Raw genomic sequence first — 27,504 nt, forward strand, 5'->3', positions numbered from 1 at the left:
TTGTGGTGACGTTAGGTTCCGTCCATACCAAGGCCATGGCAGAGTCTTTTGTATGTCCGAAACCTCAGGATGCAAAAAAAGAGTAGGCGAGAAATACCCAGATGGTCTACAACTTCCGGAGACATTTGTGAGTGTGGATTGGAATGACACTTTTCTATCCCATGATGCCATGGGAGCTGAGCAACGGTCAAATTTCAAAAGTAAATAAAATAATTATACTTGCGGAAATACTAACAAAGACAACACAGTTGCGGGACCGTGGGCCATTATGGGAAAGGGAGCCCATGGGAAATACAGGAGAAAACAGACATGGATACAGACGAAACCGTGACACCTATAAAGTTCAAAAAATCCACTGTAGATTTTTAAAAATAGTTTATAAGTAAATATTATAATTAACTGAAGTATTATTTTATATGGGAAATATATTAATTACTATTGTACAGTAAAAGATAGAAAACACGGTATCCAGAAAAATAAAAACGGAATTTGGGAAAGATTTAAACAGAATTTAGAAAATAAAATAAAATGGCTTTCATAGGCCCCTACACATGGGATGGCTTGAGGGTGAGTGAAATACAGGCCAATTTAATTTCTATGCTGAAATAGTCCATTAAAACAATAATATGTAAAATATTATAATTTAACTAGTATAAGACATAACTAAATAAGTATTTTTTTATTGTGTACTACAATAGTTACTTTTTAAAGCACCATGCAATGAGAAGTATCACCAGTACATTGTGGTGATGCAGGGTACATTATTTGTTCACCTTAATTTCTTCGCTCTTTATAATTTACAGATAAATCGATATGTATCTTTCTGTCTCTCTTTCAGATGGTTACACAACAGATGATATTGAGTTTTATTGGCGCGGTGGAAATCATGCAGTTACAGGGGTTGAAGGGATAGAGCTTCCTCAGTTCTCCATTGTGGACTACAATCTGATCTCTAAGAATGTGGTTTTCTCTACAGGTAATCAAAACTAAGATACTCTTAAAACATGATACAAGATTTTTAACAGTTTATTCTCCATAGCAACTCTCTAAAACTACATACACTTACACTTCTTCTGTGCTTTTGGTGATAGGATGTTATTCTTATATATAAAAACCAAAAATAGGTATGACTGAATTGTTTAAATATTGTATTGATCAAATTACAGTCAAATGATTTAAAAAAGAAAGTTCAGGTACCAGGATCATATCGGAGTCACAACAGAGCTATAGAGCCAGTAAAGTATACTATGTCCTCGTTACCTGTCTCGTAGATTCAGGAAATATTATGTTAAACACTAATTTGTAATCTTATTTGCACTCATCCTGATTTACATAATCCCTACACAGCTAAATGAACAGTCTTAATTCAACTCTAATAGAGTTAGAATCAACTCCGAACGAGTGTACATTTTGTCCCAATATTTGCAGAGTTTAAACAACACTCTTGAAAGTGTTGCTTGCTCAACACTATAGTAGAGTTCTAATAATGTGGAATTGAAAAAAAAAAGCACTGGTCAACAACACAAAGTGTTACTTTTCTTCAACACTAGAGTAAAGAGTTACAAATCAACACCAATTAGATCTATTTTGACTCTAGATATTTTTAACACTAGTGTACAGAGTTTAAATTAAAAACTCTAAAAACTGTTGACTGCCACTCTTAGCAGAAAATCTGTACCTTTTGCAGAGTAACTACAACACCACAATAAATATTGTATCAAAATAACCCACAAGTTTAAAAATATACACCCTAAAAAATCAGTATAGTATTCGCTAGTGTATATAAAAAGACATCTGACGCCATGCTTTAAGAGTATAAGTGTACTAAAATGTAAATAACACAGTTGATTTGGCAAACAAGTGGTTTTATTCAATATCTCACAATTAACACATGAGACAATATAAAGCCAGTAAACTTTTTAAAATAAGTGACATGTTGGCAAAATATAGGCATTTCTGTCATCAGTATTGTATGAACACCATTTGTCAGATGGACTGTGGAAAGGCAATTCATTGAGGAAAAACACTGAATAAGGACCATTGCTTCTATCACAAATGAATGCAAATGATCGTCCAATCACACAGTATGGACATGGCTTGTTAAAAGAAAAACCTCCTCATCTTTGTTAATCAAGTGAACAATTTTTTAAAACTGGAATTTTAGATTCAACACCACTGCAAATAAACATACCAGTATAATACTCTGTGTCATAACTTTTTACCCAGGTGGTTGTGTGTCGTGACATCTTGGGACTTATCAGGATTACGAACCATTGATAATTGGAAAGTTGCCATAATTTTTATTTTGACTACGTTCTCATCTGAAGAGTGTTTCATTTCCGATATTGCCTCTCTGCACTCATCACCAGTCAGCTGTTCTGGTTGAAAATGGTTCCCTCTCTGACAATGGGCCACTGGTGGTTTCAGACGATACAGGTCTGCCTTTTTCAGCAACAAAAGTATTTCTCTGCCCCGTCTTTAAACGCCAGGCTAGGTAACCAGTACAATGTGAAGCATCATAGAAATGCTCCTTAATAAAAACAATATAATTGTCAAAATCAATACTGGATGTCTAAAGTTAAGTTAAACCTGTTGAAATATTTAACATATCCAGAAACAACTCACTTATCCATTCTTGGACTATGGGTCCTCCAAGTAATGAAATAAAGCAACGATTCCAAGTGCATACTTTGTTCTCACATTTTGTGGAGGTGTCCTTCTGTTTTACGTTATGGAGCAGAGACATTGGGTTGAGAAAAAGAAAATGCAGTCAAAAACAATACATTTACTAGATTAATTAGTTATAAAAATATTATCTTTTCTTCGAACACGCCACTATAATTGACACTATTCTATTCAATCACTTATTTTAGTTCTTACCCATGTACTTCAATCATGTTGGCGACAAGCATGTTAATTAACTCTCTGCGGGTGCTGTCTGACAAGGTTTTGGCTTTATCATACTCGTACATAATTTTGTCTCCACCAGGTTTTGAGTTGAGTACAGTGTCGCCATCTGTAACATGAAACAGAAAAACTTAAATCACAGACGAACAAACACTTTTATACAAGAGTTTCTTTCTGGGTCTTGAATCTAAAGGCCAGGCAGTATCAGCATTTGTATCACTCCGCAACTAAGCCAAGTTGGACTTATGAAACAATGAAAAAAACATTTGGAACTTTCTCTCAGATAAATTCACAGCAAGAAATGGTTAAAAAAATTACTGCATGTTATCGCGTGGGTCTGGAGATGTGCATTACATAACAGAAATTGCAAGGTCAACTTGCTACTGTAAACAAGCAAATGTTTAAAAATGCAATATCACTCTCATAGTCATGTGATATGACTCTATATGAGCATGGCTGTGATTCCCTCCAGCACTCTGCTTGCGGCCAATATTGCATTAGTATTACTATTAACAAAACACTAAAATAATAACAGTCGAACAATGAAGAGTTTATTTTAGGAAAACTTACATTTTTTGCTGCTTGTTTATCAGTACCGCTGTCGGTCTTGCTTTGTAGGTGGATCATTAATAACCATTGCTGATGCATTAGAAGAAAGCGATGTGTCAGGTGTTTCGGTGTCTTCCAATACGTCTGGAGAGTGCAAAACACCAATACATAGGAGTTTGAAAATTGCTTAATTTACACACTTTACTAGCAATTAAGACATAATCTCTCTATAACACAAACTAAACAGGATTTACAGCAAAATGCCAAGGCCTTGCATTTCTATTTTCAATGAAATCGGCTATGAAAGATGTTAAAGTTCAATTAAATGAATCCTGAATAAATATATGTCAAATAAGTAATAAGGAAAAACCACAAGACACGGACTGACATCAGAGGTTATATATATGTATATATTTTTTTAATTGTTTGGTGTCCCAAATCGGCGCCCTTGTTTGCCTTTATGGGCTAACCCATACACACAGCATCTTAATACAGCCAAATGTTCAGTGCGCCTGCCCTTGTTTTAATACTCGTCATTATTGTTCAGTAAACCTGACGAGTATAAAACAACCACCGAAAGTGACCCATTAAAACTATGTTAACTACATTAACAGAAACAACTTGTACTTAAACTGACGGCAGCGACTAGGCACTGATTTTGGCGATGTTTAACGTTACAACTCAAAAAATTGATTATGACAGAGCGTTTGGACGCCTCAATATCTGCATATCCTTCCGCCCTAACCCTAACATTACACACAGTCTCAGCCAGAGTAAGACGTTGTGTCGAGCCAACAGATGGGGTTCGCCCTTGAGATCTTATCAACTCTGACTATAAAAGAGGCCAATGAAATTTGGCTAATGAAATTTGCATGTCGCTCTCCGCCCCTGGATATCCGGTATCAAAGGAAGACGGCGTGCAGCATTCATTTACCTTTTGTTCTGAAGAGCCTCTCACGACTACAGCAGAGGAATATACGTGTTGTGGCATAAAGGGCGTTCCCTTTCTATCGGTCTCTCGAGTTTGTGTCGAGTCGACACATGGGGTTCCTATGGAAAACGCCACAACGTTGTATCGTGTCACAATCTCTAGCGAAGCAATGGTAGCTGGCCTGGGCGTGTTAGCACGAGGCTTTCGCGAAACTGTAACCTTCCAGTGTGATGGTCGGGGGTCCCAGCGCTTTCTTGGAGAAAGATGGGTACCCCTGACCGGTAACCTTTCACGGATGGAGGCCTTAGCTCATTATTAACGAGAGCCCGTCTGGATCGGGTTTACACCAGGTGAGCTCGACTTCATTAGGGATGCGCTGCAGAGGACACGTAGGATCCACATACAGTGGATATAGATGTGGTCTGGCCCTTAGGGGAGATTGCATGGAACATGCGGACTGTGTAGTTAACTGCGAGGTGGAGGTCCACCTGGGGGAGGTCATGGGTTACCAGGAGTGGGAACCATCTCATAAGGATACATCAGATGGAACAGCCCACGGAGAGGGTATCTTTGATAGTTCATATGTTCTCCCGGCCTAAGGGGGAAGGCTAATTTGCTCAGTTGACCCCCAGAGGGTGCTTGCTAAGTGATGGATGGGATGCCTGTTCTTAACAATGTGGTGGGAAGAAGGGCAGATAGCACACTGACCCAACCTGCTGGAGGGTGGGGAGGTGCTTTTGCAGGCAAACGCACCGCCGGATGCTAGTCCTACACGTTGCCACGCAGGACGTGGGCTGAGACCGGGTCTACACGAAGTTTGTAAATCCTTGCGAAGGTGTTGGGCGTAGCTCAACCCGCAGCTCTGCAAATGTCTGCCAGAAAGGACAGTGCCCACACTGCCAATGGGAGATCTTGTGACCGGTATGCCACCGTGACGGCATCCACGATCCAGTGTGCCAGTCTCTGTTTGGAGACAGCCCTCCCCTTCTACTGTTCTCCGAAACAGACAAAGAGCTGGTCAGAGCCCTTGAAGCTCTGTGTGCGGTCCAAGTAGAGGCGCAGTGCGCTGATGTTAGTCTCCAGTCTCTCTTGTAAGAAGGACAACACGATCCCGATCAAGCACCTCCATTGGTTTTCTCATTAGTATAACCGTCTACTAGATGGGGCCCTAACCTGGGTGAAGGTCTCGACCACTCAACTCAACTCAATTTATTTATATAGCACTTTTTACAATTTTTATTGTTACAAAGCAGCTGTACATGAGACACATTGAATACAAGTATGAATTCTAAACCAGCCCCCCCGGCCAGGCAGATAGTGCAAAACAATATGCAAACGGTGGTGAGGAACCCAAAACTCCCATCGAGGAAAAAAAAACCTCAGGGGAACCCAGGCCCAACCAGGGGATTCCAGTTCCCCTCTGGCAAAAGCTGCTGCCTCTGCACAAGCTCAACAGTGCTTGCACAACAAGGCTTAATAAAAACATAAAAATTAAGGCTTTAAGATTATCATTAACAATCTAATAGCGTTTGAAATGTAGGAAAAACAAAGTTGTCGCGTCCTTTATCCAGCTCTATCCTCTTAGCTCTTTTCAGTTCACCGCTTCCCATTCTCAGCTCCTCCATCAGGTCTGGGCATGAACTGCATTCTGCGGTAACCTTGGAACAAAGAGACAAGACTGGCTGAGAGTAGAGTACTGTTCTGCACTCTTTGATGCAACAAGTACATCATTTGTTGTTGGATGTGTTCCTGGTTCCGGTTGATCTAAATAATGCAGCCTAAATCCTCTGAGGATTAATATTATGGAGGTGTAGTGTATGCAAGATTAAAGAGATGAGTCTTTAGTCTAGATTTAAACTGACAGAGTGTGTCTGCCTCCCGGACCGTGCAGGGAAGAATATTCCAAAGTTTAGGCGCTATATAAGAAAAGGATCTACCACCTGCACTTGATTTTGAAATTCTAGGTATTACCAACTGACAGGATGCCTGAGAGCGTAATGTACGTGGAGGTCTGTAATACAATAGAAGTTCATTCAAATACTGCGGCGCTAGACCATGTAGGGCTTTATAGGTAATAAGCAAGATCTTAAAGTTAATGCAATGCTTTATAGGTAACCAGTGCAAGGTTGACAGAACCGGGGTTATATGCTCATACTTTTTTGTACGTGTAAGAACTCGAGCTGCCGCGTTTTGAACCAGCTGCAGTTTTTGTAATAGGCCCGCAGGGCAACCACCTAGAAGTGCATTACAGTAATCTAGTCTTGATGTCATGAATGCATGAATTAATTTCTCTGCATCTGACAGTGACAGCATATGACGTAGTTTAGATATATTCTTAAAATGGAAAAATGCAATTTTACAGGTGTTGGCGACATGGCTTTCAAATGACAGAGTACTGTCGAATACAAGGCCAAGATTCTTAGCTGATGATGAGGATTTTATGGGCATTCGTCAATCGTTAAGCAGTATTCTTGGTTGTTACGTATAGCAGTTTTCGGTCCAGTAAGTAACACTTCTGTGTTGTCCGAGTTCAGTAGTAAAAAATTGTTACTCATCCACATTTTTAAGTCAACTATGCAATCCTTTATTCGATGGAACTGCTGGGTTTCATGAGGCTTCGAGGAAATATAAAGTTGAGTATCATCAGCATAACAGTGAAAGCTAATTCCATGTCGCTTTATTATATCTCCTAGAGTTAGCATGTATAATGCGAAGAGCAGAGGCCCCAAGACTGAGCCCTGTGGTACACCGTACTGGACTTGTGATTTGCGGGACACCTCATTGTTTATTGCTACAAATTGAAAACGGTCGGATAAATAAGACTTAAACCATTTCAATGCTATTCCGTTAATGCCGACGTAATTTTCGAGTCTATGTAGAAGTATGCTGTTGTCAATGGTGTCAAATGCAGCACTGAGGTCTAGCAGCAACAATAATGAAATACAGCCACGGTCAGATGCTAAAAGCAGATCATTTGTAACTCTGATCAAAGCAGTACTGTGACATGCTCGAAATCCAGACTGGAATTCATCATTAATGTCATTCCTTTGGAGGAAGGAGCATAATTGAGTTGAAACAGCCACCTTAAATGCTTTAGGCACATGTCCTAATGTCAGAGATGAGTTAATAATACTGAAAAGAGGATCTATAATTTCTGGGAGCATTTCTTTCAGTAGTTTTGTAGGTATAGGGTCTAGCATGCATGTTGTTGATTTAGATGATCTTATGATTTTAGACAGTTCATCGTGATCTACTGTAGAAAATAATTGCAATTTCTCCTTAGGGGTGCTGTAGTTAGTTTGTTCAGCAGATTTCACTACAGGTTGCATTGTTATAATTTTTTCTCTTATATCTTGGATTTTTCTCGTGAAGTAGTTCATAAATTCATCACTGTTATGCTGATAATCAGAATCTGACGTCGATGACGACTTATTTTTTATTAATTTAGCCACGGTGTTAAATAAAAACCTAGGGTTGTGATGGTTTTCCTCTATTAGTGTTGAAAAGTAGGCGGATCTAGACGTTTTTATGGCATTCCTGTAATTTTGAGTACTATCCTTCATGCTATACGAAATACCTCTAAATTAGTTTTCTTAAAGTTGCGCTCCATTTTCCGGGACGCTTTTTTTTTAGTCGGAGTGTGTTCATTATACCATGGTGTTGGGCTGCTATTTTTAATTTTCTTTAAACGCAGAGGAGCAACTGTGTCTAATATTTCCGAGAAAGTAGAGTTAAAATTTTCAATAGTAGTGTCAAAATTGTCAACGCTTTTACTTATGCTAGATATTTTAGACAATTCAGGCAGATTATCGAGAAACGCATCTTTGGTAGTTGAAGTAATCGTTCTACCATATTTGTAACAAGGAGTTTGATTTGCAGCCGTAGGCCATTGAAGCAAACATAATATCAGATAATGATCCGAAATATCTTCACTCTGCTGAACGATTTTAACATCGTCCACATTTATACCATAAGAAAGTATTAAATCTAAAGTATGATTACGAAGGTGAGTGGGTCCTGACACATGTTGACTAACGCCCATGGAGTTAAGAGTGTCTTTGAAAGCCAGTCCCAAAGCATCTGCATCATTGTCTACATGGATATTAAAGTCACCGACGACAAGGACTCTATCTGCGGCCAGTACTAGTTCTGATAAGAACCCACCAAAATCTTTAATAAAATCTGTGTGGTGCCCTGGAGGCCTATATCCAATAGCTAGAATCAATTTTAAAAATGTTTTGTCCTTAGTATTAGGTGTCGATACGTGAAGTACCATGACTTCAAAAGAATTGTATTTAAAATTAGACTTCTGAGAGGTGATAAAAGAATTATTGTAAAGTGCAGCGACACCTCCCCCTCTACCTTTTAGACGAGGCTCGTGTTTATAGTAATAATCTTGGGGAACGGATTCATTTAGAGTAATATAATCATCTGGCTTTAGCCATGTTTCTGTCAAAGTAAGCATGTCTATTTTATGATCGGTTATCAAATCGTAAACAAAAAGTGCTTTATTTGAGAGAGATCTAATATTAAGCAATCCGAGTCGTAACAGTTGATTATCTGTATTTTGTTCATGTTTGATTTGTTTAAACGTTTATTAAATTACTTTCAAGAGGTTTACGCAATATCTTATGTTTGCTAATCCGGGGGACAGACACAGTCTCTATTTTATGTTGTTTGTAAAAAGGGATTATTACATGTTGTATATTTTGTGTATTCTGTAACGCGAGACGGCAAGCAGACAGTTGGTTAAGCCATTCTGTCTCCTTCCTGACCTGGGCCCTAGGTAGTCAGACTTTAGCATTATTAAGACTGTTTGCCAAATTTCTAGAGAGGAGGGAAACCCCATCCCAGGAGGGATGGAGACCATCTCGTTTCAACAGGTCAGGTCTGCCCTCAAAACTCTTCCAGTTATTTATAAAATCTATATCATTCTGCAGGCACCACTCAGACAACCAGCCATTTAGTGATGATAATCTGCTATAAATCTCATCACCACGGTAAGCAGTAAGGGGGCCATAGAATATTACAGTGTCTGACATCGTTTTTGCGAGCTCACACACCTCTTTAATATTATCTTTAGTGATCTCCGATTGACGGAGTCTAACATCATTTGTGCCGATGTGAATAACAATCTTACTGAATTTACGATTAGTCTTAGCCAGAACATTTAAATTTGACTTGATGTCAGGCGCTCTGGCTCCCGGGAAACATTTGACTATGGTGGCTGGTGTCTCTATGTTAACGTTCCGGACAATAGAATCACCGATCACTAGGGCACTTTCAGCAGGTTTCTCAGTCGGTGCGTCACTGAGCGGGGCAAACCTGTTCGAGACTTTAATCGGAACGGTTGAGTGATGAGTTGAGTTTGTTCTCAGTCACAAAGTTTCCCTGCTGCAGGGGATTTTCAACCGGAACAGAGCTGTGTGCGCTAACATTGCTAAGCTAAACATATGACATGAGGTGCAACTAACAACAATAGGAATAGAAGCCATAACTCACCGGGTATGAAGTGCAATCCTAACTTACCAAGGTTGCTTGATGAGTCTTAGTATATACACTTAAAAAGAGAAACAGTTAGCGCACAAGACAAATAGGGGGAGATGATATTCCACAATGTAAACGTAAATGATATGGTGTCGAGGGGAACCCCGGAGGGAAGGTTGGCTCCGCCGACTTACCTGCCTGGCGGAACAGCTGCACGCACTGTCGGTTTGAGAGTGGTGGTGGGTGTAATATGTGTTCGACCTTACGTCTCGCCAATACGTGAGGCAGGGTTGCCAAACACAGTCCAGTGGAGTGTGAGAGCGGCTGCAAGGGACACACAGGGAGAATGGAAACTCTCTTTGTGAGTAAGTGGGTGACAGGCCCTGAGAAGGGCCCTGCAGCTCACGGCTGCCCGGGTAAGCATGGCTGACATCTCAACGTCTGCTTCCTCCTGAGCTCAACCCCCCTTGAATGGGAGCTCGGAGTCTTCAGCATCGGATGCCAACATGTCTTCCTCGATGCTGCGAGCGACATCTCATCATCGTCATGCATCGTTTCCGAATACGTAACTGAGGATCCGGACGGTTTGCCACCGTCGGTTGGGGAACGGTCAGAAGACCAAGGCGGGGGCGAGCGGCCTGTGAGCACTTAGCTGGCGGGTTTACGCTTGCAGAGGTCCCCATATCACTAACGCTACTAGCAATAGTGGACATCGGGGCCTTAGCCACCGACATCACATCCCGTGTAGCAAACGAAGTGGTGGCTGGCTTCCGGGAGAAGCCACCCGTGATCGCAACTTCTGTATGACCATACAGTGTGGGCAAGATGCGTCTACGAAGGCTGCCTCAGCGTGCTGGATGCCCATACACCTGATGCAGCTATCATGTCCGTCCCCCTCCTCAATGACAGTGTCGCACCCAAGAGAACAGCAGGACATGCCAAGCTGGAGAATGCGCGGTCCTTAAAATGACTTTTATGAAATTTCACGGAACACCTCTGGAACTGCAGAGACGCCCAGGGGAAGGTTGCTGCAGGATAGGGAAGATCCGCTGCTCTACGTTATATATCCAGCAATTTGCTTGAAGATTCTTAACACTAAATAGTGTTAAGACTAACACTAACTCTCATTAGTGTTAACACTTCAGAAATGCAGAGTTTATTTAGATTTTTCATAGTGTGAAATTATCTTAACCAGAGTAAAATTTGACCACTCATTTTGTGTTGTAAGTGTCTAGATACAAAATGGCAATATGGCACTTTGCAGAATCTGCATAATCTGACTCCTCCTTACAGTTGGTCCACCACCAGACATGCCCTCAGCAGACGATCCTTGTTCTGATGGGCAATAAAGCATTTAAGGTTAAAAGAACATAAAAGAATATACATCCATAATTATTTAAACCGTTTCCTCTAAGAACAAATAAAGAGGTAACAGTTAGGAGATATGTAAAAAGACGTCAGGAGATTTCTCAATTTCATTCCGAACCTCCAAATGATGCTCATCTTCCTTTGCCAAGCCTCTCTGTATTGTTTTTATCCTCCATGCAGAATACCCAGTGCTGCTCTCACCGTCGTAGTAATGCTCCTTAAGATAAAATACAAAAACATCTAAAATTTATAAGCAAATAACAACTCAAGAGGAAAATTACCCCACCTGCCTTTACTATGGCTGTGTTAAATCAAAACACATTTACATATACAGTGTAATAATTCATTTATTTATTCATTAGATATTTATTAGAATGATCTTGCCCGTTCTATAAACACCATGCTCTGTGCTGTGTTTCACCTTTCTGTTTTTCCTGTTTTCCCCTGTAAAGCTGCATTGGAACAATGCACATTGTGAAAAGCGCTATATAAATAAACTTGAATTGAATGAGAGAGAGATTTTTAAACTATGATACTTACACAACCATTTTTGGTGGAAGGCTCGCAGAGGTAAGGGAACAAACCCACAATTCCTCTGCCACATTTTTTTTCACCTACCTTGGTCTTTATTCTAAGTTTACGAAACAAATAAATAGAACTATAAAGAGATCACATTTACTCCGGTTACATTTACTACTTAAATTATATGACCACAGTTCTTTTCTGTCATATCAGATGCTAGGATTTGTAAGATTATTATATGTTGGCCACTAAACCTTTTTTCCTGTCATCCAAGGCCTACCCAAGGATTTGTTAAAATAACTGAGCTGAGCCTGGATGCATTTTTGTCTGCTGGTAAGTAATGTTGCATGTGCCTTGATGTTCAAAGTTATCAGTAAGTTACTGAACATTACCTTTCTCAATAATTAGCATATAATTTAAGTAGTTGACCATTTTCCTCCTTGTGTCATCCACCAAAGACTTGGTTCGGTTGTATTCATTTATTATTCGGTCACCACCAGGTTTCTGGACAAGAATGGATTCCACCAACTGTTACGAAAACAAAAATTTTACTTCAAACTATTTTTTCAAGATAATTTCACACATTCTTTTAAACTTTAATGATAGAAATTTTAAATTGATTTTATTTTTTTTCATATAGATTGATCAGTCTCCACAGTCTCTTGCCCACCTTTTTAGCTTCTTCATCCAGCCTCTTTCGTTTACTGGTAGAGCGTTCTTCAAAAATGAGTGTGTCCTGTGAGTAGAGTTAGAGGATGAAGCCACAGACTTTTCTGACTGAACAGGAGAGACTCGAGAGGCAGATTCCAAATTTGGTTCGATATGGGGGGAGGAATCGTAATGATGCTAATAAAGAAGCATTGAGAAATGTTCTATTAAGAAAGGTAATAAATAGATACCTTCACCATGTGTTGTTGTGAGAATTCCAACTAAGGGATCTTCGACTACATCCTCAAAAACATCATCCACCAAAGGCTGAAAAAGAAATGCTAATTATTGAGAAAGGTAATGTTCAGTAACTTACTGATAACTTTGAACATCAAGGCACATGCAACATTACTTACCAGCAGACAAAAATGCATCCAGGCTCAGCTCAGTTATTTTAACAAATCTTTGGGTAGGCCTTGGATGACAGGAAAAAAGGTTTAGTGCCCAACATATAATAATCTTACAAACATATAATCTATAATCAATAATATGGGCTATGGAAGGACAAATATATTGCTGCAATCGGTTTCATGTTTTAGACTGAGGTCCTTATCAAAAACACTGACTTTCAAACTACGTTACTTACGCTAGAACAAACATGTTCCGATCAGTTCATGTAACCTAATTGTTTATGTCTAACAGCATTAACATAAAATTGTCATTCGTGATTGCGAAATTATTATGAAAACGCATTTAAAACTAGCGTTACCGCCTTACCCACACAGCACTTTCTTCTGTTTTAATGGTGGTAGGTACAGTTTTGCGCCATTGAACGGAGTTAACACAAATCTCATAGCGTCATCTATGCTACTTCAATATAACGACAAATATGATGTCTAACAATTTTTGGCGACATTAAAAAGATATAGTTACTGTTTATATAAAATTACAACATTTATTATATCCATATTCTTTTCTGTATCAAACGTCATAAAATATATTGAAATTCAACAAAACATCATTAAGCAAACTAACGTTACATCTTTTTAGTATTCATGTTTAAGTAAACTTAAATGAAAGAGACAATAGCCACAGCAAGATCCAAAACATAGCCATTTCGACCTTCCAATAGGCACGTTATTTGACGTTAGGTACTTAAAAGATTTAAAACTAATACACAGCACACAGCAAGCTAAGGCAACAGATAAAGTAATCAAGTAAGACTATTGACAATTTAAGCTTTATCATTACCATGATGACAAAAAATATTTCTTCAAAGTATGCACTTGCCTCTGGATTGGTTAAATGAAGTTTAAATCAACCAAACTCGCAAATGTCATCAAACTACTTCCTGTTCAGTAATATTAGCACATGTATTCACATAATCATAAAAGAGAACACATAAAAGAGCTTACCTTTGTATTATTACACAAAACAAAACCCACAATGTATTAACAATTACTATAACTATAACTTTAACTTTAACTTTAACTTTAACTTTAACTTTAACTTTAACTTTAACTTTAACTTTAACTTTAACTTTAACTTTAACTTTAACTTTAACTATAACTATAACTATAACTATAACTATAACTATAACTATAACTATAACTACAGCGCACAACACGGTAACACAACGATGCTCACAAGGCACAGGTACATACTAGTACATACAACACACGAGCACAGGACAATAGACACGAGAATGTTTTATAGGGAAGACAGACAAAGGATAATTAATAGGGACAGGTGTGGGAAATCAAACACTTAAGGAAAGCTAATGAGGAAACGAGATGGCGATAGACCAGACGCAGACCAGAGAGAGAGTATAGCAATCACCACCGCTCCCTCCACGCATAACCTAAGTCTATGCCATGACTCCGCCCCAAGACCAAGAATAGACATGACATGATAGCGGAATCATGACAAGCTCTACCAAGATTAATAGCTTTTAACAAATGCATTATCCACCTTGCCTTCCAACCTATCTTTCAATTCAATTCGAGTTTATTTATATAGCGCTTTTCACAGTGTGTATTGTTTCAAAGCAGCTTTACAGGGGCAAACAGGAAAAACAGAAAAGTTAAAACACAGCACAGTGCATGGTATTTATCTTCCAATGAGGGTTAACTTAATTAGTGCCTCTATTGACAGTAGGCAAAAATTTCACCTACCGTCATCATAAAATCATAAATTGGGGTCTAATTTTACAATGAAGACATGTATTGGGGTGCGATAAAAAGAGCAGTTACTACCGAGGTTAGGAATCAGTATATTGTGTAAACGAAGTGGGGTGTGGTAAGCTCCCTTGATTACTACGCATTTGGACTGTAACTTATTTTCCTGTGATGTACCTGCTTAAGCACGTTGCCATGCTTTACAACCCAGCAAACACAGTACTTTCTGATGACGCAGCCAAGTCCTGACGACCGCTTGGCAAACTTCCAATTCTTCCAATTTTGCTAACGGCAATGTAGTAGCCATGTGAATTATTCCCATGGAGAAGGTTGCAGCGACATGATATACTGGTCTTCAGATAACCTGGACACTGGTCATTTTATTAATGAATCTGGTAATTTATATTTATTATGTTATAACATTATAAATGGGTGACACTTTAAAAAACTGTTTCTTACATAATGTGTAATTAAGAAGGAATTACTGCAGATCTAATAAGGTAATTCCTCATTAATACTGACATCTGCTCTATTAACTACTAAGGAATATGTGTTAACTAATTAGTATGTTGTAGCATTTAAAAAATTTGGTAAGTAACAGTTAATTTAATCAATAGCTTTCTTAAAATGCAACAAATAATGTAATATTAACATGGTTTCAAAGATTTTGCAGAGTGTCTGACTTAGAAGTAAAACTGGATTAGTTTTTACTACTTTTATCTAACCAGCCCTTGTGTGTTTGTAGAACAAAGAACAATGCTTATTCAGCATGCTTGATTTATAATAAATCTTGCAGTGATCAGTTTGCTCATTTTTATCTTTCGGCAGCCTGTAAAAAGAAATCTCAGATTCTTGCCTTATCATTGTGTTCAATCAATTACATAACTTTTGCATGTTTTAATAGAGTACAGATAGTGGCAAGCACTGCTGCATTCCGTCTTGCTGCCACTCAGTGGGCATGACTCGTATGATGATCGCCATGTGCAGTTAACATTACGTGGACGCCAACTTAATGTTAGGGTGAAACAACATCAAAATGTGACTTCTGTCCTTAACTAAATATTACTTTGTTTACTACACAAATTGAATTTATAAAGAAGATATAAAATGTTTGAATCATTCATTTAATATGTTATATATTGATTTTGTTATATTAAATTAAACTACTCAACAATTAAACGGTTACCAGCTTCGCGTCCCCTAACAACACCCCTTATCTGTTTTAAAACGCACTGTAACCCACGGCTTCTTTGGGCTAATTGCTTTAGTAAGTCCCTTTGGGTAAAAGGGTCTGCCAAATGCATATACATATAAATGTAAATGCATCCATTTGAAATTAAACGTCTACTTCAACTCTCTAACATATACTGTATGTAGGGTTGGGTATCATTTTAATTTTAGCGATTCCAGTTCCGATTCTGCTTATCGAATCCGGCTGTTAACGATTCTCTGTTCCGATTCCAATATTTTTTGGGGAGCGAAAAAAATTGCAAATAGCCTACTTAATGAAAACAGTTTTTAGCTTTTATTCTTGTCACATTTAGGCTTTAACTGTTAACTGTGACAATTCGTCAAATAATTAAATAAACAACAATACCATTAAGGAATAATCAGAAGCAATTACAAACCCAAACAACTTAAGTACAATACAAAAATACAACATAAAATATATAACTTGCAAGTGCTAGATCGTCCATTATCTAAACAATAATTTGTGAATAAAATTCTAATTCATTTTTCAAAAGTGATTGATTGAACGAATAATTAAAATTAATATAATTTAAAATAAACTAGAACATGTTGTCCTGTTGCTTCCAGGATGTATTTAATTGTGATCACTATTTTAAACAAAACTGATTTGTCTTTTCATCTCTATTTGTATTTTTTACCTGAGTGTGAGACGCTGCAATTGGTGCTAATAGCTATATGTTATACCGTGCGTTGTAGCAGTTGGACGCGAGGCTGAGAGACTTAAACACGGGGCATTTTTTCAGATTAATGATGCGTTTCATCATATAAGAGGTACTTCCACCTTTTAAGGAAATACCTTTACCACACGTATTGCATGCGGCAATGCTATTATCCTTGTAACAAAGTTTTACCAAACTATTTAACGTTTGCTCCGTTTATAGTGCCAATGGTAATTAACTGCGCATGTGCGTCCTTGTCAGGTCCTGGCAGACAGACACAACGGTAAAATGCTCACTGCCGTTGGCAAGTGATTGGAAGAAGTCAGGAATCGATAAACAGAACTGAAATGTGCGCGTCCTATCGAATTCCCTGTTCTTTGAAATTTGGAACCAGTTCTAAAATGGAACCTGTTCGCAATAAACAACCCTACATATATGGCATTGAATCTATATAATATATATATTCTTACTATTTTGTACTATTCAATCCTCCGTAGTCCAGCTCTTCGAACCCTGCGGATCCCACCCTGAACTAGAGACCAGCCGGCCACCACCTCACCAGATGTCACGCTGACTGAGAGCCTGAGTCCACAGCGACAGCAGGTGACCCGTCGACTAAGCCTGTGTTCGCCCTGGAGCCTGAGCCCCAAGTCGCGTCTGACCAGGTGCGTGAGCCGGCTACACTGTGTGCCGTCGTGGGAGTTCTGGTGGACTTCGAAGGCTTTGAGGAAGCCCCACACATACTCCCACCGCTTTTGATGAGCTGCAAACAGCCTCTGGACTTCTTAACTTGACTAATGCTATTGACTTTTGAAAAATACAAATCTTCCTTCAGCACCTGACTAACTAGTTCTGACTTCTATCTCTTTACTAATCTTTCTATCCTTAAAAAAAAAAACTTATCTTTGTATACTGTGGTAGGCTTAATGAGAAAATGAGTAAATTTTGTGGGGCTGCAAAAAGTTTACAGAGGTACGTATTTCCTATGGGACCAGGTTGTATATATCTCACGTGACATTTCCCAGAACAGCCATTCGATCAAGGACTTGTAGGATTTCCTTGAGCTAAGCTCGCTGGTTCCAAGGAAAGACAATACTCTCCCATTTTCTGGAGTCTCCTAGACATGGCCATCTGTCTTCTGCTCATGTCTCCGACATCACTGCCACAGTGGCCGTCTTTGTCTCCTGCGAACCTGTCTCTAACGCCACGGCACGGTGCATCCGTCTGTCTCCTGCCAACCGTTCCCTGCGTCACAACCATCCGTTTCTCCTGGCTCATAGTGCGGGTTGCACCTCCATGGTCCCCTGTCCTGCCCTGTCTCTCCATGTTCTTTGTCAGCCTCCAGGATGCCCACCATCCCTTCAGAATGGGGAGTCCTGCCTGTTCCCCAGTTCATTTCCCTGTGTTTTTCCTACGGACTGCATTGCTCTTCATCCTCCACACTCCCGCACCTGTCTCCTTTCTGCCATCACCCACACCTGTTGGCAATTTTTAGCATTCCTCAAGGCCTCCATGTGTATCTCAAATGATACCTTTATGCCCCATTCTCACTAAGTAACAAAGCAACATCATCCCAATCATTTCAATGGAGAACTAGCGACTTTCAGTTTCACAGAGAAAGCTATTTTGAAGAATGTTAGCAAACGGGTCATCATTTACTACCATAGTAGAAAAACAAAAACTGGGTAGCTGGCCAGTCAGAGCAAATCGTGCTTTTCAGAAAGATGAGCCTTGTAAAAGTAGATGTAAAACACATTAACACACTGTTTACGTCAAATAAACAGAATATTGTTCGTTTTAGCTATGTCATGTAAACCCTTTTAAAGGCACCACAATGTCTTTCATGGCATTGATAAAAAGTGATAATGTGATAACGAAAAAATATATATTTTTAGGACTTTTAAGGTCAGTGCACTGATATAATAAAATGTAACCTCTGTTGTGTGTTCAAAAATGGTGACAGACATTTTACTTAAAACACAAAGGTGGGGGACATGTAGGGAGAACATTAAAAATAGATGGCTTCATTTTAATTTCAATGGGTCTATAAATTGAACCCCCATTTGCCTGCTTATTTTGAAGCAACACTTTAATCCCACAGACTTTGTGAAAATGTGCTTGTTCTGATTACTACAACTAAATTCTTAAACATAAAAATATACTATAATTTAATATAAATTGTATAAATTTAGTTCAGAGAGAGTAATGTTATTCTGGGCATATTTTCACCTAGGGTCCTATCCTCGCCTCTCCCTGAGCTTCAAGCTTAAGAGAAACATTGGGTACTTCATTCTGCAGACCTATATGCCGTCCACCCTGATCACCATTCTGTCCTGGGTATCCTTCTGGATCAACTATGATGCCTCGGCTGCCAGGGTTGCTTTAGGTAGGCACTCACCCGATAAACACTATCTTTTGCATTATTGTAATGAGATGGGGGTATTTGTTTCCCTGGTTTTGGGGTAAAACATGAGTTTGGTCTTTTGTTCACAGGTTCTTACAGATCAACCTCATATATATATATATATATATAAAAAACATAATCTAATGTCACTGTGCTTGATGTGTATATATATATATATATATATATATATGTGTTCGTATATATATATAACCTCATCCTCATCCTATTTGAAAGTATCTTGTCAAGCATGGTGACATTAGATAATGCCCCACCCAATTTGATGCCTTTTTTACACTGCAGATTCTCCCCCTCTAATTTTCCAAGCGTCCACTTTTTCCCTGTCATCACTGGTTACTTACGGCTAATGGTAAGCAGTAGTGTGCAGGCTTCTCAGCGTGAAAGAGCACTTATGATTGCTGACTTGCATTAATCATTCATCCACAGAAGAGCAAATCAATGTAGCATTTAACAAAAAATAGAGTGAGAACGTAAAGTAGATATAGTATAAGGGGATGTTCCATTTAGCCCATTTTGTTTAGAAATATAAAGCGTTTGGTTGTATATGCCAATATACATGTGTCGGCATTGATTGGTTTTTCTTTCTGTAGTACCACACTGGGATGTCAGTGTATCGCTGTGATTTAAGATCATGAGCCAGGAGTACGAGGAAAGAATATGTATTGATATTGATCAAGTGTAAACACGCTACAGTATATTGTTCAGATATGAAGATTACACTTACCAGCTAAGAAAGGTGATAGTGAACAAAATAGGGTGGCGTAATCGTAAATAAAGAGGATTAAATAATGTGACGTTGGCTTCCGTTATAGTGAAAATGCCAAAATATTAAAAAAAAATATATATAAGCTTTGTACCTTACAGCTAATTGTTGTCCAAGGCATTGCAATACAGTAATAATTAAAAATACCCATTACAGTTTCACCATTTTGCTGAAGTGAAGCTTTGTTTTTATCTGGTTATGGCGTTTCAGCTTAGAGGAGGACAATAACATAGGATTATGATTATGAATCAAAGAGGGAAAATATGTTTAGGACAGGATTTACAGAAATTTTACATTTTCTGATTTATCAGTAAATGGTGCTTGAAGGGAAAAAGGACATGATGAAACTTTTTCCAAAACCATTGTAACTCCAAATGTATTTTTAATTGAAATCCAATGGGACAAATATATTTTCAGATATTTGATTGCATAATTTAATATTCTTCAAGACGTAAAGGAGAAATGTGGTTCATATGTCATTTAAATGCATGCTTATCAGTATAAAATATTTAAGTACTTTAGCATAACTGATGGTATCAATAATGAAAATGATTACATATAAATGAGACAATTTTGAAATAATTAATAATATATATATATTTTTAAATAACTGTACGATAACCCTTACACTGTGTATACACCAGAGAACACAGTAGAAAAGCTATTGTTATCCCATTGTTATTTTGAGTTTTTGTCTACACCAGCCATGACAGTGATCCACGACAAGTGACAATGCTTATATATTAGAACATTTTTAATTATGCTTGTTCCATCTTGTGTTGACAGGTGTTACTATATTATTTAAAGAAAAAAGTTTTAAAGTTTTTACATGCCACATGTCCTTAACAATAAATTTCTCTTGAATCTAGGAATCACCACTGTGCTCACCATGACCACCATAAACACACATTTGCGTGAGACTCTTCCAAAGATTCCATATGTCAAAGCCATTGACGTGTATCTTATGGGCTGTTTCGTCTTTGTCTTCCTGGCTCTGTTGGAGTATGCCCTGGTCAACTACATCTTCTTTGGCAGGGGACCTCAGCGGCAGAAGAAAGCTGCAGAGAAAGCCACCACAGCCAACAATGAAAAAATGAGAATGGATTCAAACAAAGTATGTTTAAAATTCGCAAGAGGCTTTATAATAACTGACAGTTTTATACTTCTCTGTCACCTTAAGGAACTGATTTATAGTACCTTGCTGTAATTCAAAAATAAGTATAGTATTTTAATCACGTACCAGATGAGTTAACCAAATCTACACTAGAAATCTCATGGTAATTTGAAACTGTTCTACCAGGTGGATAATTTTATTTCAAATTTTTACCATTTAGTGTGATCTACTTTCACACTAATGACGGTTAAGTATAGGGATTGGGATAAATCTTTTTGTATTTTGTGCACATTCATACAAATTAGCCATCAAAATAAACCATAATAATTGCTTGAGATCAACGTATCTCTGTTGCTAGTCGCTATTAATTATTCATATCTTGACTGCACTATCCAATTCGTTTAGCCAGTGGATCAGTTGCACTAGCATTGATAGTTGCCACATATTTTTTGCTTAAAATGGACTTGATTTTATAAAAATCACCTCTTACACTTATTCTTACTAAAGAAACCAGAAACTGCTAACTCATTCTAAACTGCTTCCAGAATTTTAGAATTCAAAATTTTGTAAGTGAGACAAACTCTTTACTTATGTTTATTCAAAAATATATATATATTGTTGTCCAGTGTGTTTTATATGTCCACCTTAATTTCAATGTCTGAATCAAAAATGACAATTTCTACGAACCCCATTAAAGGATGTTTGTTTTAGAAACAAAAGTGTTGATGGTTATTCAGCATGTACTCTTTGTGTGGGTTGGCGTATTTATGAGTTTGGAGGTTGTTTGCGGATTTAGATACGAATTTAGGTTGGGGGGTGGAAGAATTTTTTGTTTTATTTTTACCAGTGTTGTGGTTGAAGACTGTTAAAGCGGCATGTCCTTTAGATATTTAAGGCATAATCCACACATTGCCAGCATTCAAATCCAATTTATAAAATTTGTCTTGAAATAAGGCTGGAAATGTCACAACTTTTTTAAAAAATGACTGCTTTGACAGTGCCGATTTTTATACTTTCAGTGGTTGGTGGGAAATGTAGTTCAGAGAGAGGATGCTCTGTATGCCAGAATGAAACAGAGGGATATTGACGCTCATGACTCCATGTGGGAACCGATCTTCCTGGACGATGCAGCATTAGGACTAGGCGATTCGAAAACTAAGGTACTAAATAAAAAGGTTCATTAAGAAAGTTATGGAATACAATAGGGCAAATAATTTGAGACCCATCTATTTTTTCAATTCCTTGTTTTCCTCATTTGCTCGAGAATTCCGTATCTACAGCTTGACTTTCTTTCTTTTTTGTAATTTGTTTTGGGATTTAATGACCTAAACATAACAGAAAGTATGGTTTCAGAGGTGAAAAATAAAGTCTGCCTGCCTTTTTAAATGATATATATGTCTATATCTGAATATGTTGCAACAATTACTGACTTATAATAACAGTAATACATATAGGGGCGGCTTCCACTGCAACAACACCACTGACATATCTTAAAATATATCTGTGTGAATTAGCTGTCTTAAGATGCACACCAGCAATGTTTCTTGTAAAGTATATTTTTTAATTGATTTAAATATCCTTATTTAACTAAGCCCTATTCCTGGCTTAAGTTAATCCTTCCCTTGGAAACCGTCACATATAGTACTATTTCCCTTTGGTATCCACTTGAAGAAGGTCTTTTGTAATCACACAGAAATGGTTATATTTTTTTACACTATATAAGTGTAATGGTGTAAACTTGCTTGGAGCTTCAGCATTTACTGTGAGCCGCTCTGAGACACAGATGCATACGACCCCACGTGAAAGAGCATAGCAGATCTGCTCATGGCAGCGCGTGTGTTTTGTAAACCTGTTTCTTGTAACACCGATTTTTCATAATTGAAATTATACATTTAACAAACTTTTTGTGCGCAAGATAAGGCACACAATCCATACATGTCATTAATGCTGCGCGCATTCGAGTTATGCTCTGTGGATCATCAGGACTGATGAGCCTTCTTGTCATTCTGTAGTGACTTTTTATGCTCTATTGCAATAATTTGCATCGTTATACTGTTTTGTTCCCAATGGTATGTGAGATTTCACACGCAAGGGAATATTTATAACAAAAATAACATCGTATAAGCAAAACTACTTGACTAAAGCAAATAAAAACTAATTTCAGCTCCAGTTTAAAATGGGTAACTAAGATATGTTGGAAACATGTTAATCTTTAATTTCCAATGACTATATTATAACGTATTCTCTTGGAAATTCTTTATTGTCATAGGTGTGTTGAATATAAAGTCCTTTTAGGAAATGATGAGGTATTGATAGTTGATTGGTCAATTGTAATTACATTGAATCAATAAAATCATTTTACATCTACAATAAATGTTGAACAATATAAAAATTTCAACAAATCACCAATATTTTGAGTGTTTGATTTAGTTGGGTTCTTGACTTTCATTCAATTAAATTTTCTTTCAGTGCTTGAAATAGTATTTCATAAAAACACTTATACTTTGAGGAAGCCTGATGAAAGAGATGTTTAACACATGTAAATTTGTGGATGTTTGCTTCCATAATATTAACTGTAATCAAATAATATCCTTCACTGAAAAATGCCATGACTTCATATGGCTTACCTTAGAGTGAAGTCATTTATGTTTTTAATGAATATTAGTGAAAAAACTAGTTACTAACATTTTTATTTATTTCTTTTTAAAACTGTTTAAGTTTGCTCGAACCCAGGGGTTGCTGCAGCCCCCCAGCACTCATACTTCCCGCGGCTATGGTTATGCAAGGTACTATTTCTAACATATTTATCTGTCTTTACCTCTTAGATGGACCCTCATGAAAACATTCTACTCAGTCCCCTTGAAAACAAAAATGAAATGGGTGCTGAGTTGACCTTGGGTTTAGGTGACCCACGTGCAGCCATGCTGGCCTACGACAGTACCACACTACAGTATCGGAAAGCAGGCCTCGCCAGGCACAGTTTTGGACGCAATGCACTGGAACGGCATGTGGAACAGAAGAAGAGTCGACTACGACGGCGTGCTTCACAGCTTCAATTAACTATTCCTGACCTAACTGATGTCAATTCAATTGACAAGTGGTCAAGAATAATATTTCCTACCGTATTTTCTTTCTTCAATGTCATCTATTGGCTGTATTACATTAACTAACTGCACTGATTTTTACGCCATTATATTCATCCCCTGGTAGGTGTTGCAATACAAGCGAACTTCAAGACTATTTCTTTTTTTTCTTGTATTCACCTTATATGCTGGCTAATACACACTCTGAGGAGTTTATAAACAAATTCTGCCTGCTTCGACAGTCACATTTTTGTGATCTTGTTAAATGTTTGGTTTCATTTTTTATGATGATTTTTACTAGGATGTATATATTTCGTTGACAACTGTTCAGAACAATTGTAAAACGATCTTTATACCAAGAGAAATATCAGTGTCTTTAGTAACGGTGGATAGATCTTCTATGGCATTTTACCATGATTTCTCGATCAATTATAAAACGATCAACCACACAATCGTTAAATTACCACTATGTTTTCGGTAAAAGTTTGATGTTTAGTAACTGCATGCTTTGAAAGTTGTCTGCATATTAACTCCAATTAGCTAATCAATTTTTTTTAGGAAGTTAAAATCTGCACACTGCCATTTCTTCACCGAGTTTTGCAGCCATGTTTTTTTGAGACAATTAGCAGACTTGTGACTAATCTCTTTGGAGCCCCAACAAAAGGCAAAATTTATTAGCTGATGGAATGAACAGCATTTACTTTGGCATTTAGCAGATACGAGTATTCATATTGTCCCAAGAACTTTACTAGTGACTGTCCAGAGATATGATGTCAAAGGCAGCAGAAACAGATCGCTTTGAAAACATCTATTCTAAGTTAAAAAAAAATGTCCACTTGTGACATCTACATGCAGGGGCTTACTGGACCATGAACAAAACCTTGGCCCCCGGACTGCTACTGATAGCCATAAAGTCTGTTCCACAGTGAAGCTTACTCTGCCCAGGCACCACTCAATGAAACATGAAGAGACCATTTGACCAACGTGTTAACTCTTCTGTTGTGTGATGATCACAAATGACTCAACAAGCAATTGCAGACAACACAGAAGACATTAATGAAAAATGTGTGGACACTTTGTTATCAGACACTCTGGCCTTAAAAATTCAAATGTAGCTTTATTTGCTTAACTGCCTCAAAATGCTAACATGTTTTTTGATGACACAAATTAACTTTCGCTAAACGTTAAGCAAATAACCTTAAGCACTAAAAAGTGCTTCTTCAGTAGCTTTTATGAACCTGGTATCTTGTTTGCACAACTTTCTTTCCAGGGTGTGTGTGCACCCCGATCTTCGGATATGACAGTGAATCCTGTAAATCAGATTCAGTTTAGAGCAGAGATTCTCAACTCTAGTATGCAAGATCCATTTTCCTGCTGAGTTTAGGCCCAACTCTGAAAAACACACCTGAACAAGCTAATCAACGTCTTCAGGAATATATGGGTTCAACTTAATTTGACGCTGTGTAAATCGGCGTATCACATTAAAGTACCACGACAGTGATTCAAGTGCAGACTGTTCCATGTGCAATCAACTGAATCCCTGTTTTGTAATAAGAATCATATTCCTTTTATTGGGCAATTCTCCCTGAAAAGCACAGCCACGCGAAAGAACGAGCCTACACAGGTGCCAACTGACAAGCGAGACCCGTCATCAAGACTGTCTGTGATGCGACAAGATTGGCTGCGCTGTGGGCCTGCAGCTGCAGCTCGTTATTATAAACTCGTTTGTTCACAGCATTTCAGTGATGGATGTTATATAATGCTGGATTTGGAGATTGTTTAAGAAAGATGGCGCGATCCCAGTGCTAAAAGATGCCACACATGAACTGCACAGGGCAAGTCAAACCAAGTCATATAGCAATATGGCAATAGGCGTGTATTTGTTGCCTATACAGTAACAATACAGTAGTTTTGCATAAAACACATCATTGCATTATTCCCTTCACGCTTTTTATATTAAACACAAAGGTAACTAATCGGTGATGTGTTGTGTGCTCGTGCTGTAGTTCCTGTATCTCTCCTTTACTAACAAAATATTCTTCGAAGATACGACGTATGCAATACTACTGTGTAGTTACTCAAGATTGATATGAGATTGGCAGAAACTGAGTGTGTTAACCGATCTTTAAGTTGAACGTGTCTATTTCTGAAGACTTTGATTTTCTTATTCATTTGTGTTTGGGGCCAAGCTTGGCAGGAAAATGGATCTTGTGCGCCAGACTTAAGAATTTTCTTTTTTTAACTTTTGTCATTTTGTGTATAATTACTGCAAAGGTTGGGAGTGACAGTTTTTGAACAATTTGTATCCAAATCTGAAAAAAAAAAAAAAATTCAGTTGTCTAAAGATTTTACACCTGTTAACATGTATGTTTTGAAAATCAGAAGGTATTATTAATTTTCATTTAGGTTTTGGTTTTAAAAGCCAGCAGTTATGGAAGGTCTTATTTAGTAATAAAGGGAATTAAAATTAAATAGTTTGTGTATTGTATTTATATCCATGTATTGTAAAAAAACTTTTAAAGGATTGCATAAAATACTATACATGTATGTATTCAGATGAAATGAGATTCCGTAAGGTATGGTTTCTGCATACTCGTATGGTTTAATATTGGGATGGAGCTTGTGATGTAGAAATAAGACTTTTATTTCATCATGACAAACGATGAAATATTGATTTCCTTCCTAAAGAAACACATAATATAAAAGCACAATGTTAACCAGATGTACTGTAATGTAGAAAAGACATTCATATACAATACATCAGGTTTTTTTTTCAGTTTATTAATTTTCAGTTGATTTATAAATATGTGCAACCATGATGGGCCTGCATATAAAATGGTTTCAATATGGTTTCCAATTCCAGTTTTATCAGCCGAAAACTACATTCTAGTTTGGCAGCAAACATTTGACACCTTTGTAAATCAGTATCTTACGTACTAAAAAATCTGAATTAAAATCATAGTTTACTGCAACATTAAGTTAATAATATAATTGACTCACCCTTACAACACTTTCCAATTTTCATGTTTATGTTAAACTCCGGCCCATTGAGTTCCCTCAATTGTCTTTTTAGGCACATTGTGTATACAGTTGAAAGAAAAAGTATGTGAACCGTTTGGCCTTACTTGGATTTCTTCAAAAATTGGTCATAAAATGTGTTTCTGCTCTTCAGTCACAACAATAGAGAAACACAGTCTGCTTAAACAAATACCGCACAAACATTATACGTTTTCATGTTTTTATTGAACACAACATGTAAACATTCATAGTGCAGGGTGGAAAAAGTATGTGAAACCCTAGGCTAATGACTTCTCCAAGAGCTAATTGGAGCCAGGAGTCAGCCAACCTGGGGTCCAATCAATGTGATGAGATTGGATGTGTTGATTAAAGCTGGCCTGTCCAATAAAAAACACACACCAGTTTTGAGTTTGCTGTTCTGAAGAAGCGTTGTCTGATGTGAACCATGCCTTGCACAAAAGAGCTCTCAGAAGACCTACGATCAAGAATTGTTGACTTACATAAAGCTGGAAGGGCTACAAAAGTATATCTAAAAAGACTTGATGTCCATGTGTCCACGGTAAAACAGATTGTCTACAAATGGAGAAAGTTCAGCACTGTTGCTA

The 27,504-nt window shown here is 37.7% G+C and overlaps 1 protein-coding gene across 3 annotated transcripts in view; it reads left to right on the forward strand.

The window, feature by feature from the left end:
- LOC130407891 (gamma-aminobutyric acid receptor subunit beta-2) overlaps positions 1-26,418 on the forward strand; it is a 100,222-nt gene extending 73,804 nt beyond the window's left edge. For 2 of the 3 annotated variants that reach the window (XM_056731209.1, XM_056731212.1), the window contains 5 exons: positions 839-976; positions 18,733-18,885; positions 20,554-20,798; positions 21,818-21,958; positions 23,624-26,417. In XM_056731209.1, coding sequence (XP_056587187.1) covers positions 839-976; positions 18,733-18,885; positions 20,554-20,798; positions 21,818-21,958; positions 23,624-23,968 — 1,022 coding nt within the window. In that variant the 3' untranslated portion in view covers positions 23,969-26,417. Of the gene's footprint in view, positions 1-838; positions 977-18,732; positions 18,886-20,553; positions 20,799-21,817; positions 21,959-23,623 lie in introns of all 3 variants that reach the window. The other variant, XM_056731210.1, reaches the window with a different exon arrangement.
- The last annotated feature ends 1,086 nt before the right edge of the window (positions 26,419-27,504 follow it).

This window comes from Triplophysa dalaica, chromosome 19, assembly GCF_015846415.1.
Source record: "Triplophysa dalaica isolate WHDGS20190420 chromosome 19, ASM1584641v1, whole genome shotgun sequence".
In the NCBI taxonomy this organism is placed as follows: Eukaryota; Metazoa; Chordata; class Actinopteri; order Cypriniformes; family Nemacheilidae; genus Triplophysa; species Triplophysa dalaica.